This window comes from Astatotilapia calliptera, chromosome 1 (assembly GCF_900246225.1).
Source record: "Astatotilapia calliptera chromosome 1, fAstCal1.2, whole genome shotgun sequence".
NCBI classification, from domain to species: domain Eukaryota; kingdom Metazoa; phylum Chordata; class Actinopteri; order Cichliformes; family Cichlidae; genus Astatotilapia; species Astatotilapia calliptera.
Genome location: NC_039302.1, coordinates 9,804,277 through 9,820,227, shown reverse-complemented (window position 1 = coordinate 9,820,227; position 15,951 = coordinate 9,804,277). Strand labels below are relative to the sequence as shown.

General features: G+C 39.2%; 2 protein-coding genes across 4 annotated transcripts in view; one reads left to right on the top strand and one right to left on the bottom strand.

The window, feature by feature from the left end:
• Positions 1–15,951, bottom strand: part of glceb (glucuronic acid epimerase b) — a 74,751-nt gene that overhangs the window by 18,889 nt on the left and 39,911 nt on the right. The window lies entirely within an intron of this gene.
• On the top strand, positions 6,144–14,813 carry LOC113019251 (uncharacterized). 3 transcript variants are annotated; one of them, XR_003271993.1, is made up of 3 exons: positions 6,144–11,670; positions 13,209–13,325; positions 13,442–14,813. XR_003271993.1 is itself a non-coding variant. In XM_026162830.1 (2 exons), exons 1-2 carry the CDS (start codon positions 6,232–6,234, stop codon positions 13,212–13,214), a joined length of 5,445 nt encoding a protein of 1,814 aa, XP_026018615.1. In that variant the 5' UTR covers positions 6,144–6,231; the 3' UTR covers positions 13,215–14,813. The 3 variants fall into 3 exon arrangements, 1 of the variants encoding a protein (XP_026018615.1); XR_003271994.1 differs by having other exon boundaries at positions 13,209–13,545; positions 13,650–14,813; XM_026162830.1 differs by having other exon boundaries at positions 13,209–14,813.

Below are 15,951 nucleotides of genomic sequence, written 5' to 3'. Positions count from 1 at the left end.
CTGCTGTGTCCACAGCGTTTGCTCTACAGGTATGATTTTACCCTCAAAACGTAGCCATGGCTGTCCTCTTTCATCCAATGTGTTTACTATTGTATTAGGTGTTATGGTTCTTTCATAAATGTCACCAATGCACAGCCTCCTCCCTCCAACTCTTCCATAGACTCTAATGTTAAATTGGCTCAGAAGGTTGGTTTGAAAATCAGAAGAGCATGGTGTCTTTCCACTGTCACCACGTCCATATAATAAACTCCACAGGCATGAAAACTGAGAATTCAGTAGACTAGAAGCTGCTGTCGCTCACGGTGAAAGAATTTCGTCAATACGACTTTTACTTTTCATTTGGGAGCGATTTGTTTCGGCCTGACTTTTCTGTTCATTTTAAGCAGCAAAAGTGAGGTGCATGTCTGTGTACGTGTGTATGGAGCCATTGGGTGCAGTCACTATAGCAACCAGGCTCACACCTGCCTGCTTAACGAGCTCTGCCTGCCACTGTACCAAGATTCATATTAAACACTTCTCTTTCAACTGCTGCTGTGTCCACAGTGTTACAGCCATCATTTTACCCTCAAAATGTCGCCATTATTGTTCTCTTTCCAACACAGTGTCTTTAAAAGCTCAGACATTTAAACTGTGTGGATCAAAGTGGAGGGATCACATTTTCTTCATTCAGTGATTCAAAGAATATGACCTTTTAATATTCATTCAGATTTTTTCTGACTCTAAATGTTCTTTTCTCATTTCTTAGGGTTTTCTAATTTACATTTAAAACATTTTCAGCTTTTTTCCAACTTCTGCTTCTGTGTAACCTTCAGCTTTTAGCAGTTCAGCACCTTTGTTTTCAGGTTAAATTTGGGTTTTTTTTTTGGTTTTTTTTTATTTCATTCAATATTTTTAACTCAAAATTCAGCAATTAATTCATTTCAGTGCATACATTCAGATTCAAGCATTCACACTGCAGTTTCTTCAGAAAATGCACTTTCTAGTTATATTTTATTCTGTATTCCGTACGTTTTTTGTACTCCTACTCCTTCAAAACCGTTCAACTTAGAAAAACCATTCAAACACCATTAGATTCCCCTTCTTTTGGACATGACTGCTTCTATTTTTCTCATTTTTAACATTTATATTTTTAATTTTATTCAACTTTATTCAACAAAAATTTCCCAAAATTTCCCATGTATTTCAATGGGGAGACCCTTCAAATTCTCATTCAACTTATTCATTTTTAAACTCTTACTACTTCCACATACATTGACATAGAGCCACCATTCAAACTTTAAAACGAAGACAAGACATTCAACTATTCAACTTGTATTTATCTTTTCAATATCTATTATACTTTTTCTTCAGTTCCAGTTTAAGTTTCATGATGTTTTTTCACCCGTTTCAGAGTTTATAATGGGTGTGTATGGGACGGAATGTTGGGGCTAGAGTGAGGCAGCTCAACTGCTAGAGTGAGAGGAGCAAAAAAATTAATCTTAAAATCTTTTTTAAAACTGCTGCTGTGTCCGCAGCGTTTGCTCTACAGGTATGATTTTACCCTCAAAACGTAGCCATGGCTGTCCTCTTTCATCCAATGTGTTTACTATTGTACTAGGTGTTATGGTTCTTTCATAAATGTCACCAATGCGCAGCCTCCTCCCTCCAACTCTTCCATAGACTCTAATGTTAAAATGGCTCAGAAGGTTCGTTTGAAAATCAGAAGAGCATGGTGTCTTTACACTGTCACCACGTCCATATAAGAAACTCCACAGGCATGAAAACTGAGAATTCAGTAGACTAGAAGCTGCTGTCGCTCACGGTGAAAGAATTTCGTCAATACGACTTGTACTTTTCATATGGGAACGATTTGTTTCGGCCTGACTTTTCTGTTCATTTTAAGCAGCAAAAGTGAGGTGCATGTCTGTGTCGTGTGTATGGAGCCATTGTCACTATAGCAACCAGGCTCACACCTGCCTGCTTAACGAGCTCTCTCTCACTCTGCCAAGGTTAAACCTAAAAATGTTAGATTGTAGTAAGATTAACTTTTTCAAAAGTACAATAAGACAGATTTGACAGGGTTTTGCCACAGATTAATAGTTTGTCACTAGTTAGTATATGCCAACTAAGTAGAGCATTGTGATTGGCACAAAGGTTTTTCAGATCTGGGCAGTTGGAGTCAGTTGATGACTTCAAAATCATCCTTTCTGACTGGATAATTAAAGCTCTCAGCATCTATCGGTCTGTAGTTAATTTCCCCACCTTTTAACTAACGTTTCACTAACCTAATCTCATTTAATGTCTCTGTTTATAGTCTGTATAGTTTATCTCCCCACGAATATACTCAAAGTAGTCTTAAAATAAAACCCACAAAACAGTTCAAGATTTAATACTTTTTATTTGCTCATTTAATGCCAGTTGCCCTGTTTTTCTGTATGTCACTCATTCGCTTATACTTGGGCAAAAAGGACCAATTTTTACACTAGTATAGTGTATTTTTTCACTCTATCTCTCTATGTCTGTCACACACAGAGACCAACACACAGACATGTATATGCTCATTATTGCTGTTCAAACTGATGGTCAAATTTCCAAGCACCACCTGAACGCCTCATCTGTTTTTAACCTATCACTGGACCAACTGTCGTCATTCCGCTTTGCTCTCTGCTGTGGTAAGTACAGTACACTCAGTACTGCAGTGTTTTATTTTTATGATGGAAAAAATACATGTTTGACATTTAAACTCACATATCAAGTCCAACAGAGTTAAAAACAATTCAAAGAAGAAAGAAAGAAAAAAGAATAACCTTCGCTATCATTTATATACGTTTATTACGTTTTGCTGTTAGCAGCAGTGCTAACGCTAGCTTCAATGCTAATGCTAGCAACAATGCTAACGCTAGCTATAGTGCTAACACTAGCCTTAGCAGTTGTTAACTGACAAAAATAATATTCCTGTGATATTTCTTGCCGGTCAGTGAGACAAAAGTAAGAAATGAGCTTTATTATTGCCATTGTGGCTCAGTTTTAACAGTAAGAGTGCTAGCGCTAGTAGCATTGCTAACGCTAGCTGCAATGCTAACGCTAGCTGCAATGCTAACGCTAGCTGCAATGCTAACGCTAGCTGCATTGCTAACACTAACTGAAGTGCTAATGCTAGCCGGAATGCTAGCGCTAGCAGCAATGCTAAGGCTAGTAACAGTCTAACAGTAGCCTTACATAAGTGGCAATACTTCAGTTAATTAGTTTGAATTGTAAAATGGCTGCTGTATCAGTTGGTGTGCTATATTACTCTATAATTACCCTGCTGACTAGAAGTTCAGTGTATCATGTCGTGTGGGCTTTGTATTTCTGTTAGTCTGATAACACTGTACAGACAACTAACGTATTATTTCTCGTTTCTTTCAGGAACCTGACTGACACTGTGCTTTGCCTGGTAGGTGTGCACATACTGTAAGAGAAGTAGACCAAAATAAAAAAATAATATGACTAATATAAGCTGTAAAGTGATGGGTTCAAACTTTGTGCTAGACCTTTTAAACACAATTTTATAATAAATACACATAAGTGCAGCTTAACAATTGGGCTAAAATATTTTTTTCGTACATTTTTGTAGTCACACTACATGTGATTAATTAATGATTCACTCAATCATATTTGTATTTAAAAATATTATTGCTGAATTTAATTAAATATTTATTCTTTTAAAAAGTGCCCAATTATGCAACTTTTTGCACATGGCAGCCGACAACAGTTTAGCTTGAATATTTGTTTTGTCCTTTTGCAGTAGTCACATTTAGTTCATACAATTAGCATGTGATATAATTTTAATAAAATTATTTTTTTTCTTGTTTTTTGTTCACAGTGTGTAGAAGAAGAAGAAGAAGGACCAGATCTCCAGTCTTCTCTCTTACATCCCAACCCTCCAACCCCTCTATCCTCTGTCCTGCTCCACCTATTGTCTCTGCCTTCTTTCCATCTGTATTTCACCCTGTGGTTTGTGAGAAATTTTGCCAAACCAACAATCCTTTTGCGGTTTGATTTAAAGCCGTGTCTCTCCTGCTCTGTCTGTTCTCTCTGCTAAATTTTCTCTCTACCTGTTTTTCACTCTTGGCTTGCTGCTGAAAAACGCCAAGCCAATAAAGCAATAAAGAGTGCATATTTTGCCTCAACCTATGAACAAACTGAACAAACAAAGAAAACTCTGCGGTTTGATTTAAAGCCGTGTCTCTCCTGCTCTGCCTGTTCTCTCTGCTAAATTTTCTCTCTACCTCTTTTTCACTCTTGGCTTGCTGCTGAAAAACGCCAAGCCATTAAAGCAATAAAGAGTGCATATATTGCCTCTACCTGAGAACAAACTGAACAAACAAAGAAAACTAATTCACGGTTTGATTGTGATTTCCCAGCCGTGTCTCTCCTGCTCTGCCTGTTCTCTCTTCTAAATTTTCTCTCTACCTGTTTTTCACTCTTGGCTTGCTGCTGAAAAATGCCAAGCTAATAAAGAGAGTGCATAATATTCTCTTGACTGAAGAACAAACTGTCAAACGAAAGACAACTGTTTCTGACAAATAAAAACTGAAATATAAAGACAAAGAGAACATCTCCTGGTGTGTGCCACTCTTATCTTGTGAACATATTTTCTAGAGACTAAGAAACACTTGCAGGTGTGTGAAAATGCCAAGGAAGCAGAAAAAGTCACAAGCTGCAAAACAACGCTGGAAAAAGTTTCATGAGTTTCACAAAGTACCAACATGTGAACAAGCTGAGTTTGATTTTCCTCAGAGCTCTGCTGAAGACAGTGTGTCTACAAAGACCAATTCTGACAGTGTCAAACAGGCAGGTCAACATGTTCCTGCACATGTACAACAGGTATCTTATGCTGATGCTGTAAAGAGTGGACTGCAGCATGAATTTAATGAACAACATGAGGTGTCATGTAACCCACAGGTGGGTTATGCTGATTTTTTGAAAAGAGGCTGTCACAGTGATGTGGCAGGACCATCTCATGCAGAAAGAGTGAACCTTGAAAACCAGCCCTCTGTTATACATGTCTGTGCATCTCGCAGCCAGGCTCATCCTAAATATGGAGACTCTAGAAACAAGCAGTGCACATGTAACTCACTCACATTTCTTGCTTTCCTTCATGAGAATGAAAACATGACTACAGCTGACCTTAATCTGGTCTTGGATAAAGGTGATGTGATGTACAAAGAGGCCAAGAAAAGATTTCCTAAAAATATTCATTTGGCTACCGATGAGCTGCCAGACAAAGTTGATGCTCGCAGGTCTATGTATCATGTCAACATGACACAGCCTTCCCGGTATGGGACATTTGAAGAACCTCCAGAGGAGGCAGTAGATACCTTTCTCAGCTTAGAAGCAGGACTGAGCTGCCTGTTGTCAGATGTGCAGTATGCCTTACTGATTATGAGTGGATTGTGTATCGCAGTGTTCAGATCCACATCAGGCAAATATGGTTTCTTTGACCCACACTCCAGAACACCCAGTGGTCTTCCTCTACTACTACAGTCACGTAATCGTGGTACAGCTGTGATGCTGAAATTCACACTCCTCAGTGACATGATTAAGAGGCTACAAGATTCTTATGAAATGATGGAGATATCACCCTCTTGTAACTATGAACTGAAGCCTGTGCAGTTCTACAGTATGAGCACAGTCAACCTGAGTGATACTATCACAGACACAGTCTGCAGACCAACAGCTGCCACTGCTGTGGCACCTACTCACTCTGATACAACTGTTGATGAAGCAAACTCCTCTACTCCAAGGAGAAACACAACCACTGATCCGACTGAAAATATCTTTTGTCAAATGTCCATTTGTACGCCACTGGTGAAACAAAAAGAAGTCCACGTGACTCAATTCACATCATATGAAGATCAGAATGAACCTCCTAATATACCCACTGAACAACTATGCAGTGAATTAAGTTTCCTTCCATCAAGTGATGCTTTTTCATGTCAATCAAATGCTGCAATAAAAAATGTTGCTGCCTGTGACCTTTCTGATATAGTTTTACAAAAACTGAAAAAAGTTAATAAACAACAAAGGAACAAAATGAAAAGAAGATTAATGGCATCAGAGAAACCCAGAAATAAGAGAAAAGAAAACCAAAAAAGGAAAGAACAACAAAAGTATGCTTCAAATAAAAATTACAAAGAAAAGAAAAAATCTTGCACAAGCGAGGCATATAAAAACAATCCTGAAGTTAGACAGAAAAAACAACAGTATATGAAAAGATGTTACCATGCGAATGCTGAATTCAGAAAGAAACAACAACAGTATGTTAAAAGACGTTACTGTGAGAATGCAGAATTCAGACAGAAACAACAACAGTATGTTAAAAGACGTTACTGTGAGAATGCTAAAGTTAGACAAAAACAAAAACAATATATAAAAAGACGTTACTATGAGAATACTGATTTCAGAGAGGAGAAAAAAAGCTACATCACTAAAAGGTATCGAGAAAACTTTGAATTCAGAGAGAGACAGAGACAACTGATGAAACAACTAATGCGAGACAGGTATCAAAGTAATCTTGCATTTAGGATTATGCACAACATGAGATGTGCCATGAAAATAAAAAGGAAATACAGATGGGTGAACAGACAAACCCAAGAGAGTGACAACAGTGTGATCAACGAGGCCATATCTGTGTTCAAATCACAAATCAAAGCTGGACCATCATACCCATGTACTGTATGTTTCAAGGCTTCATTTCCAAACCAAGTACGACCCTGCAGAAGGTCAAATTATGTCAAAAACCCACATGTAGTTACAACATGTTTGACAGGAAAGTTTGTTCATGTTTGTGATGAAAACTGCAGAAATGAGCAGTGCAAAGTGCCTGATGAGAGAAAGAGAGAGTGGATATGTCACACCTGCCACGATCATCTTAAAAATGGATCCATGCCAGCACTTGCTGTTGCCAATAAGTTGGATCTTGCTGATATTCCAGCTGAACTTTCTGATCTCAACATACTGGAGAGACATCTCATAGCCAAGTGCATACCATTTGCCAAGATCATTCCTCTTCCCAAAGGCAGACAAAGAGCAATTAGAGGAAATGTGGTCTGTGTCCCATCAGAGGTACAGGAAACTGTTGAAACACTACCTCGATTGAGAATTAATTCTCAGGTGATCAGAGTAAAATTGAAGAGACGCTTGTCTTACAAAGGTCATCAGCTGTTTCAGACTGTAAGCTGGTCTAAACTTGTGCAAGCACTGCATAAACTCAAGCAGATTCATCCACAGTATAAGGATGTGAGCATCAGAGATGATGCTGAGCTGTGTGATCCAACTCTTCCTGATGAAGATGATGAGGATGATGATGATGAAAACATGAATGAGGACGATTATGATGAGGCTGATTTAATGGAAATTGACAGCTGTGAGAAAAATGCACTGAGTGAAGCACAAAATATAAATGAACAGGACATTGACATGTTACCCTGTGATGGTGAACAATCGCATGAACAGATGAGAGATGATTCAGAGCAAGCAGATGGACTGACTAATGGTGGTTTTGCACTCGAGTCCTGTTTGCAGCCCCCTGATGTGGCTGAGGAGATATTATGTTTCAGTGAAGGAATCTACTCTGTTGCTCCTGCAGAGAGAAACAATCCAATAAGTTTTTTCAAAACACCTAAACTGGAGGCCATGGCCTTCCCTGTGCAGTTTCCTACAGGCCAAAACACACTTGATGAAAGAAGGCTGATCAAAGTATCCCCCAGTGGGTATTTCAAATCAAGACTTTTCTGCATTGATGATCGTTTTGCCAAAGACACAAACTATTTATTCTTTGCACAGTTTGTGACTGAAATACACTTGGCTACATCCAGCATGACAGTACAGTTAAGGAAGGCAAAGCCTCTGACCAGAGATGGTAGAAAAATAACCTCAGGCATGTTACAAGATAAACATGAGGTGGAGAAACTGGTGCGAAATAAAGATGCAGTGAGATTCATGCAGCCTCTGAGAGGAACCCCAGCCTATTGGGAGAAAACAACAAGAGATCTTTTTGCCATGATCAGACAGTTGGGAACTCCCACGTTCTTTTGCACATTTTCAGCTGCTGAAATGCGCTGGCCTGAAGTGATCGAGGCAATAACAAGGCAGCAAGGTGAACAAGTGAATTTTGAAGGACTCGACTGGTCAGCAAAGTGTGACATCCTGAGAAGCAATCCTGTCACAACAATGCGCATGTTTGACAAGAGAGTTGAAGCATTATTCAGAGATTTACTCTTATCTCCCGCAGAGCCACTTGGCAAAGTCATTGACTACTTTTACAGAGTTGAGTTTCAGCACAGAGGAAGCCCACACATACACTGCCTCCTGTGGGTAGAAGGTGCTCCTGTGTTTGAGGAGGATGATGAGCAAACTGTTCTTGATTTTATAAACAAATACATCACAGCTCAGCTGCCTGATCCACATAAACAACCTGAACTGTACAAAAAAGTAACAGAAGTGCAAAAACACAGTAAGAACCACACAAAGACGTGCTTTAGGAGTTTAAGCTCCGGGTGCCGTTTTGGTTTTCCCAAACCACCCTGCAATGAGACAATGATCACAAGACCCAGTGAGGATGATGCACTGGAAGTAGAAACGGCAAAGAACAAGCTCAGACCACTGAACCAGCTGCTGAATGAACCTGAAACTGCTTCCATGAGTTTAGAGCAGCTCTTGGAAAGATGCAAGTTGACACATGCAGAATATGAGAGATACCTGAATAAAATGAACATGAGGAGTACGATCATACTAAAGCGTGATCCAAAAGACTCTTGGATAAACGGCTATAATCCACATCTGCTTGAAGCCTGGAACAGTAATATCGACATAAGCTTTGTTTTAGATGCTTTTGGTGCTGCAAATTATTTAATGAAATATATATCAAAAAAAGAGGGCGGGCTATCTGAGTACCTGAAAACTGTCATTGAGAACTCCCATAAGGACAGTGTAAATGAGTGCGATGAAATGAGAGCCGTCATGCAGGCATATTCAAAGAAGCGAGAGATCAGTGCACAGGAGTGTGTTGCTCGTGCATGTGGTCTTCACATGAAGCAATGCTCACGTGCTGTAATATTCATTCCAACTGATGATAATCCTGTGAAAATGAGTCGTCCCCTGTCAGTTCTGGACAACACAACACCTGAGTCTTCCAATGTTTGGATGACATCTTTGAATGACAAATACAAAGCCAGACCTGAAACACCAGAGTATGAGGAGATGTGCATGGCAGACTTTGCTGCTACTTGCAGGATTGTCTATGGCCAACAGAAAAAAGGTAAAGATGTTTTGCCCCTTCTCAATGAGATGGGGTTTGTGCAAAGGCGCAAAAACAATAAGCCTGCTATCATCAGATTTCACCGCTGCTCACAAGAAAAACATCCAGAGCAATATTACGGAAGACTGCTTAAACTGTACCTTCCTCATCGTTCAGACCACGAACTGAAAACACCATCGTTGCCAACCTATCAGGCTTTCTATGGTGCTGGCTGTGTACAGCTACCAGGTACTGACCGTCTTGAGTACGTGCAACACATTGTCAAAAGAAACAGAGAGAAATATGAGAAAAACAGTGAGGAGATCGAGAGCGCTGTTGAGGAATATGAGCAGAACAGAGGTGTGACTGACGAATGGTGTAATCTGGCACCTGAATCAGATCTCGTAAGGTTGCCACTTGTTGAACAAGAGAGAGAGCGAGACAATGAAAAGGAACAGGAAGATGTGCCCGACTACAGCCGTCAGGCTGATGCTTCAACAGAAGTCAGAGCCATCAGGGAACCCCCTGCTATTGATCCCACATTGTTACGTCAGATGTTTCAGAATCTGAATAAGAAGCAAGCCTGCATATTTTATGCAGTTAGAGACTGGTGCATTAAAAGAGTCTGTGCTCTAAATCCAGAGCAGTTTTTCTTTTATATTAATGGTGGTGCTGGAACAGGAAAATCACATCTTATCAAATGCATCTACTCAGAAGCATCTAAGATACTGAGCAAAGTGCCCAGATATGCAGACGACGTTGACATATCAAAACCCACTGTCCTGTTAACTGCTTTCACTGGGACTGCAGCTTTTAACATTTCTGGAACAACACTGCATTCTCTTCTCAAGCTGCCTAGAAGCTTAAAACCTCCCATTCAGGGACTTGGCAATCAGCTGGATGAAGTCAGATCAGAACTTTTGAATGCTGAAATAATCGTCATTGACGAAGTGTCTATGGTGTCAAGACATCTGTTTGCATATGTAGATGCAAGACTCAAACAGATCAAAGGGACTCGGAGACCCTTTGGAGGCATGTCAGTCATTGCTGTCGGAGACTTCTATCAGCTACCCCCAGTGCGACAGTCTAAACCTCTCTGTGTGCACGACCCGTCTGAGATCGACCTGTGGCGGGAGCATTTTCAGATGATCACTCTGACTGAGATTATGCGTCAGAAAGATGATGTTGTCTTTGCTGAGATGCTGAACAGAATTCGTGTAAAAGGAAAGTTGGATGAGCTTTGCGAAGCAGATAGAAATTTGTTGTTACAGGCCATAACTGAACCAGCCCATTGTCCGACTGATGCGTTGCACATTTTTGCAACTAATAAAGAAGTGGATGCACACAACTCTTCAACACTGGCTCTGCTCCACACTCATATCATTGACATCCATGCAGATGATTTTAGAAAGGATCCTAGAACTGGCAGAATGGCACTTCAAGACAGACCATTGAAAGGAGGTAAAAACGAGTTACCAGACACACTGAAAGTTGCAGAAGGAGCTCGTGTCATGCTCACCAGAAACATTGACATACAAAATGGTTTGGTTAATGGAGCTTTTGGAATACTACTTAGAGTAGTTCACTCTGAAAACGACCAACACATCATCAAGCTTGGACTTAAAATGGATAATGAGACATCTGGAAAGAATAACCGCACACCAGCAGACGACATGGTGTACATTGAGAGAGCAGAGGAGAATCTGAAGCAGAAAGGAGTGGTACGAAGACAGTTCCCAGTGAAGCTGGCCTTTGCATGTACAATACATAAGGTACAGGGTATGACAACTACATCAGCTGTTGTCTCTCTTAAGAGCATTTTTGAGCCCGGCATGGCCTACGTAGCTGTCAGTAGAGTGACGTCTCTCAGTGGACTGTATCTTCTTGATATGGAGGAGAAAAAAATATTCACCAACCCAGAAATCACTGCAGCGCTTGAGAACATGAGACAAGCCAACCTTGATGACATGATGCCTCTTCTACACGTGAGGCAAACACTGAGCAGGTCAGAGGTTTTCACCATTGTTCATCATAATACAGAGGGACTGCCAGCTCACATTAATGACATCAAAAGTCACCATGAATTGTGTCTAGCAGATGTTTTGTGCCTAACAGAAACACACCTGCGGGGCTCTTTTGTCGCAGAGAGTCTCCACTTGGAAAATTACAATTTGTTCAAACGCAACAGACACCTGTCCTACACAAACTTTCCCCAGATGGCAAACAGAAGTGGTGGTGGAGTTGCTGTTTATGTGAAAAGTGACATTCAAGTGCATGAAAAACAGTACATCCATAATGTAACTGACCTTGAATTTCTGGCTTTAAAGGTTGAAGCACCAGTCAGTGCTCTGATTGCAGTTGTATACAGACCTCCAGACTACACTCTGAGGCCATTCCTGAAAAACCTGGTAAGCCTATTAGACTCATTGGAGATCATGGACTGTCATCCCATCATAGTTTGTGGTGATTTTAATGAGAATGTTTTATCCAGTGCAAACAAACCAATCCTGGAGCTGTTTGAGTCTAGGGGATACGCACAGGTCATCACTGCCCCTACCACAGAGAAGAACACACTGCTTGACCTAATTTTCATTTCTCAGTCAGATCGATGTCTCCATTCTGGAGTCATGAAGACATACCATAGTTACCATGACCCAGTATACTGTGTATTGTCCTGTGATGATTCATGATCTAGATCTTTGAATACAGTAAGTAATTTCTATATTTTTGAATGACTTAAGAAAGTAGAGCGATATTTAAAAGTTGACGCTCTGCATTGCAGTATAATGGTTGAATTGTTTACATAAAATACAATTACATGAATTAAGTAATGATATCAGTAAAAGATGACAATTTTATTTATTACAGAAAATCTAAAATTCACTAACAGTAACCTATAAATGTCAGAAAAATCAAATATAGCAGTTTGAAATGAACAGTGTAGGCATATCCTCTCTGCAGCCAGGCTTCAACATCCTGCCAGGCTGCCCCAGTCTCACTGTGGCTGGGAGGGAGGGAGGGTGGACCAGAGGATTGCCTACACAACACATAAATGTTCAACAGCTTCTTCATTGTTTCTGAGAGAACAATAATGACTAAAGGTTGCTTTTTAAAAAAAACAAACAAACAAACAAACAAACCTAATTACAGCAATAATGACAGTTAAGCCACTTTATGTGTGCCTCTATTTTGAAATACTATTTACAAAAATGTTATTATTTTGGTTTGTTATAAACTTTAAACTTTTTCAAAAGTATACGATTATATTTTTGGACCAATTTTACTATGAAACATAAATTTTTATGAGCTTTTATCATGTTTCGGCCAGTGCAATCATCAGGGTGGGTCTGGGTTGATAACTGCACATTTCTGGCCAGAAATGTTTCAGCAGTGTTACATAAGTAGTACATATGTAACACTTGCTTTCTGTTACCAGCTGATACCCTACATTTGTATAGACATTGGATGGTGTGAGGTTGGGGAGTTGAGTGGGGGGGGGGGGGGGGTTACGGTGGGAGCTGAGGGGGGGGGGGTGTTAGGTTTCCTTTTTTCTTTTTCTTTTTTAAGAGAGACACAGTCCTCCTGTGTCTTCTCCAAGCTTCACATGTAAGATCCAACAGTGTGAAGCACATAGCAGCTAGAAACTGTAATGCCACAGATCAGAGAGGCTTCATCATCACCATCTTCATCGCCGTACGATCAGAGCGTGAGACTTCACATCTGGAGCACAGGAGACATTCTGTGATAAGTCCTCCTTCTAGCTTGTCCCACAAGCAGTCGGTGAGATTTACTCACAACAAAAAGGGTTAATGACATAATTTCCATGAAAACATGTATTCATTCTTTGTAAAGTGTTTAAATTGTGTTTTCACTTGACCTTAGGAGTGTTAGAGTGTATTGTAATGTCTGTACTCAGGTGTTTCCCTCTGTGATCCATCCCCATCAGAGCTGAGACACTCAGGACTGAACAGACTGCACAGTTTCTGTGACCGAGCCTCCAAAACACCTTCTTTGAAACCACTCATGATAGAAGGGCTTCATATTTGCAGCAGCACTACTACAGGTATTCAGTTTATTACAGGATGTGTTTGTTTCTTAGGACCAGCTCTGAGTGCACACTACCTAACATATACACCTTTCTGTTCATTACAAACCAACTACTCTGGATCATACGGCCAGTTGGCAGGAATGTTGCTGCAGGAAAACATCCCTGGAGATCACCATCATTGTCAGACTGACTGTGCCTCCTCTGTGCAGTGTCAAGATCCTCTCTAAATGAGTGTGTAAGTTAACATTTTCATTATTTTATTCCCTTTGACAAGACAAGTATCACTGATATTTACATTTACAACTACATATGTTCCCGTTTTCTGCTCTTCTTTTAAAGTCCTCAGCTATCCTGCTTCTGTGCTGCTTGCCACACATCAAACACTGGCCGGATGACAGGGAGGATCCACTCTGAAGTCACTGGACATGATGAGGATCATATGGGACTTCATAGTTTCACAGAAACATTGTGCTCTGTGATTACAGGTTTTAAATGGACATAATGACTGCCCCTCTCTGATCAACAGGCTAAAGGATTGTTTTCATTGTTAGTGCTCTGTACAATGTATGCTTATTTAATATTTCATCACAGAGCAAACCTTTATTTATTTAACATTTTTTTATTTTGTTTTAATGTTGAATTAACTGTGGGGATTTTTTTAAGTGGGCACTTGGGATGTCATATGACCAGAAATGTGGTAACTGGAATTCAACAGTATGGAAGAAAAAATCTGCTGAGAACGAAACACATACAAAAACCCCCAAGAAAATTCAAATTCATTCCATGTAATCCAATCTAAAACATTTTAAACTGCTGAACAGCAACACAAACAGTGTTAAAAAACAGTGTTAACAGAATGATTATGATGATTTTGTACCAAAGTTTCAGGTCACATGGCACACCTAGTGTGTAGTGTGGGGTATCAGCTGGTAAGTATAGGTTTTTTTCATATTTGTGTCCTTAGAGTTTAGATAGATAAAGCCTTGTGTATAATAATTAGTCATAACCACAACTCAAAGTCAGGGACTAACTAAATTTGGGACTTTGTGTCTGAGCCCAGGTTAAAACAATGTGTAAAAAAGCATTTAGTGGCATGGCTGAACAATGCTGTAAACTATTGATCCTTATTTATCCATGTTCACAAAAAGGACTAATGTGCTTATTTGATTATTTGCATGTGTTAAACTGTGTCACCACCTTACGCTTTCATTTGAGTTTACTCACAAATCTCTATACAGTTCTCTTTTACCACTGTGTGGATTCTGTTTACATTAAAACATAAAAAAGAATGAGTAATAAAAAGATGTGTAGACAGATCAGAAGATTAAGTAGACCGATAGAAACAGCTGTTCAGCCATGTTCTAAGAAACCAACACAATTTAAAGGTTCAGGATTGTGGTTTTAAAAGTTGAATTTTCATGTATTTCATATGTTGCTCATTATTTTTTATTTAGTTATTTAATTTAGTTATTTTTCTTTATTCTACCAGTCCTTTTCAGAAAGAAGCTGTAAATATGACTTAAGATTTTTATGTTATTTTCTATGACATACAAAACAAATTGATGTATGTAATACTATTAAACATGATATACATATGTGTATATGTCTGAAAAACATTATGCTGTATATTAAAGTTTGTATTTTCTCCAGAATGTTTTGTTCATCTTTTAAGTTCATTTCAATTAGAAGAATATGAACTTTTGTTATTCATTCAGAGGTTTGCTGACTCTACATTTTCTTTTTGTCATTACTCATCTTTTTATTATTTACATTTTAAACATGCTTAGCTTTTTCCAACTTCTTCTGTGTGAACATCAGCTTTCAAAAGTTCAGCACTTTTGTTTTCAGGTTAAAAATTCTTTATTTTCCAGCTAATTCAACATTTTTAGCTTAATATTCAGCAATTAATTCATTTCAGTGCATACATTCAGATTCAAGCATTCACACTGCAGTTTCTTCAGAAAATGCACTTTCTAGTTATAAAGTTACTATTCTATAACATAACAAACCTCCTATTGATAAATAACGTTAATGTGTGAGGGTCTGTAAATGAAATTTGTTTTGTGTAGGGTGGTGAGCTCGGTGTGGCAAATCAACCAATGTCCTTTGTAATAATTTGCAGTGACTCTCTCCTCTAAGGCACCAAGAGGACCCAAACCATCAAATAGACCCCACACCATAAGAGAACCACTTTATCCCCTCACGTGCCCCCATGTATGTTTAAGGTCAGGTCAAGTTTCTCCTTTAGTTTTTCCACCCGTCTCACCTTTAAATAGTGGGGAAAAAATTCCAGTCAGTACTCCAGTCACCACAGTCAGTGTGGTGAGCTGCCTCAAATAAATCGATATATGGGAAAGACTAGATTGTGGATGGGCTCATTCACTGGGCCAGATTCTAAAATAAGAATTAAAAAAAAGAAAAAAGGCTAAAATAGGCCACTAAATATACTTGGTCAGGCCTGCCTGAGTAAAATCTCTATGAAAACACTGGTGCTGTTAAATAACCTTTTCATGGTTAACAGGGGTGCACTGAGGAAAAATCTTTCATGACCTTGTTTAAGCCCTGCGGTAAATCTAAATGTGACAGGCTAATTAATGAACGCCTATTTTCACCTGTAGAAATGTTTAGTAGAACACTGATG

Coding starts and splice junctions, on each gene's coding strand:
- LOC113019251 (XM_026162830.1), top strand. CDS start 6,232: ATGAAAAGATGTTACCATGCGAATGCTGAATTCAGAAAGAAACAACAA.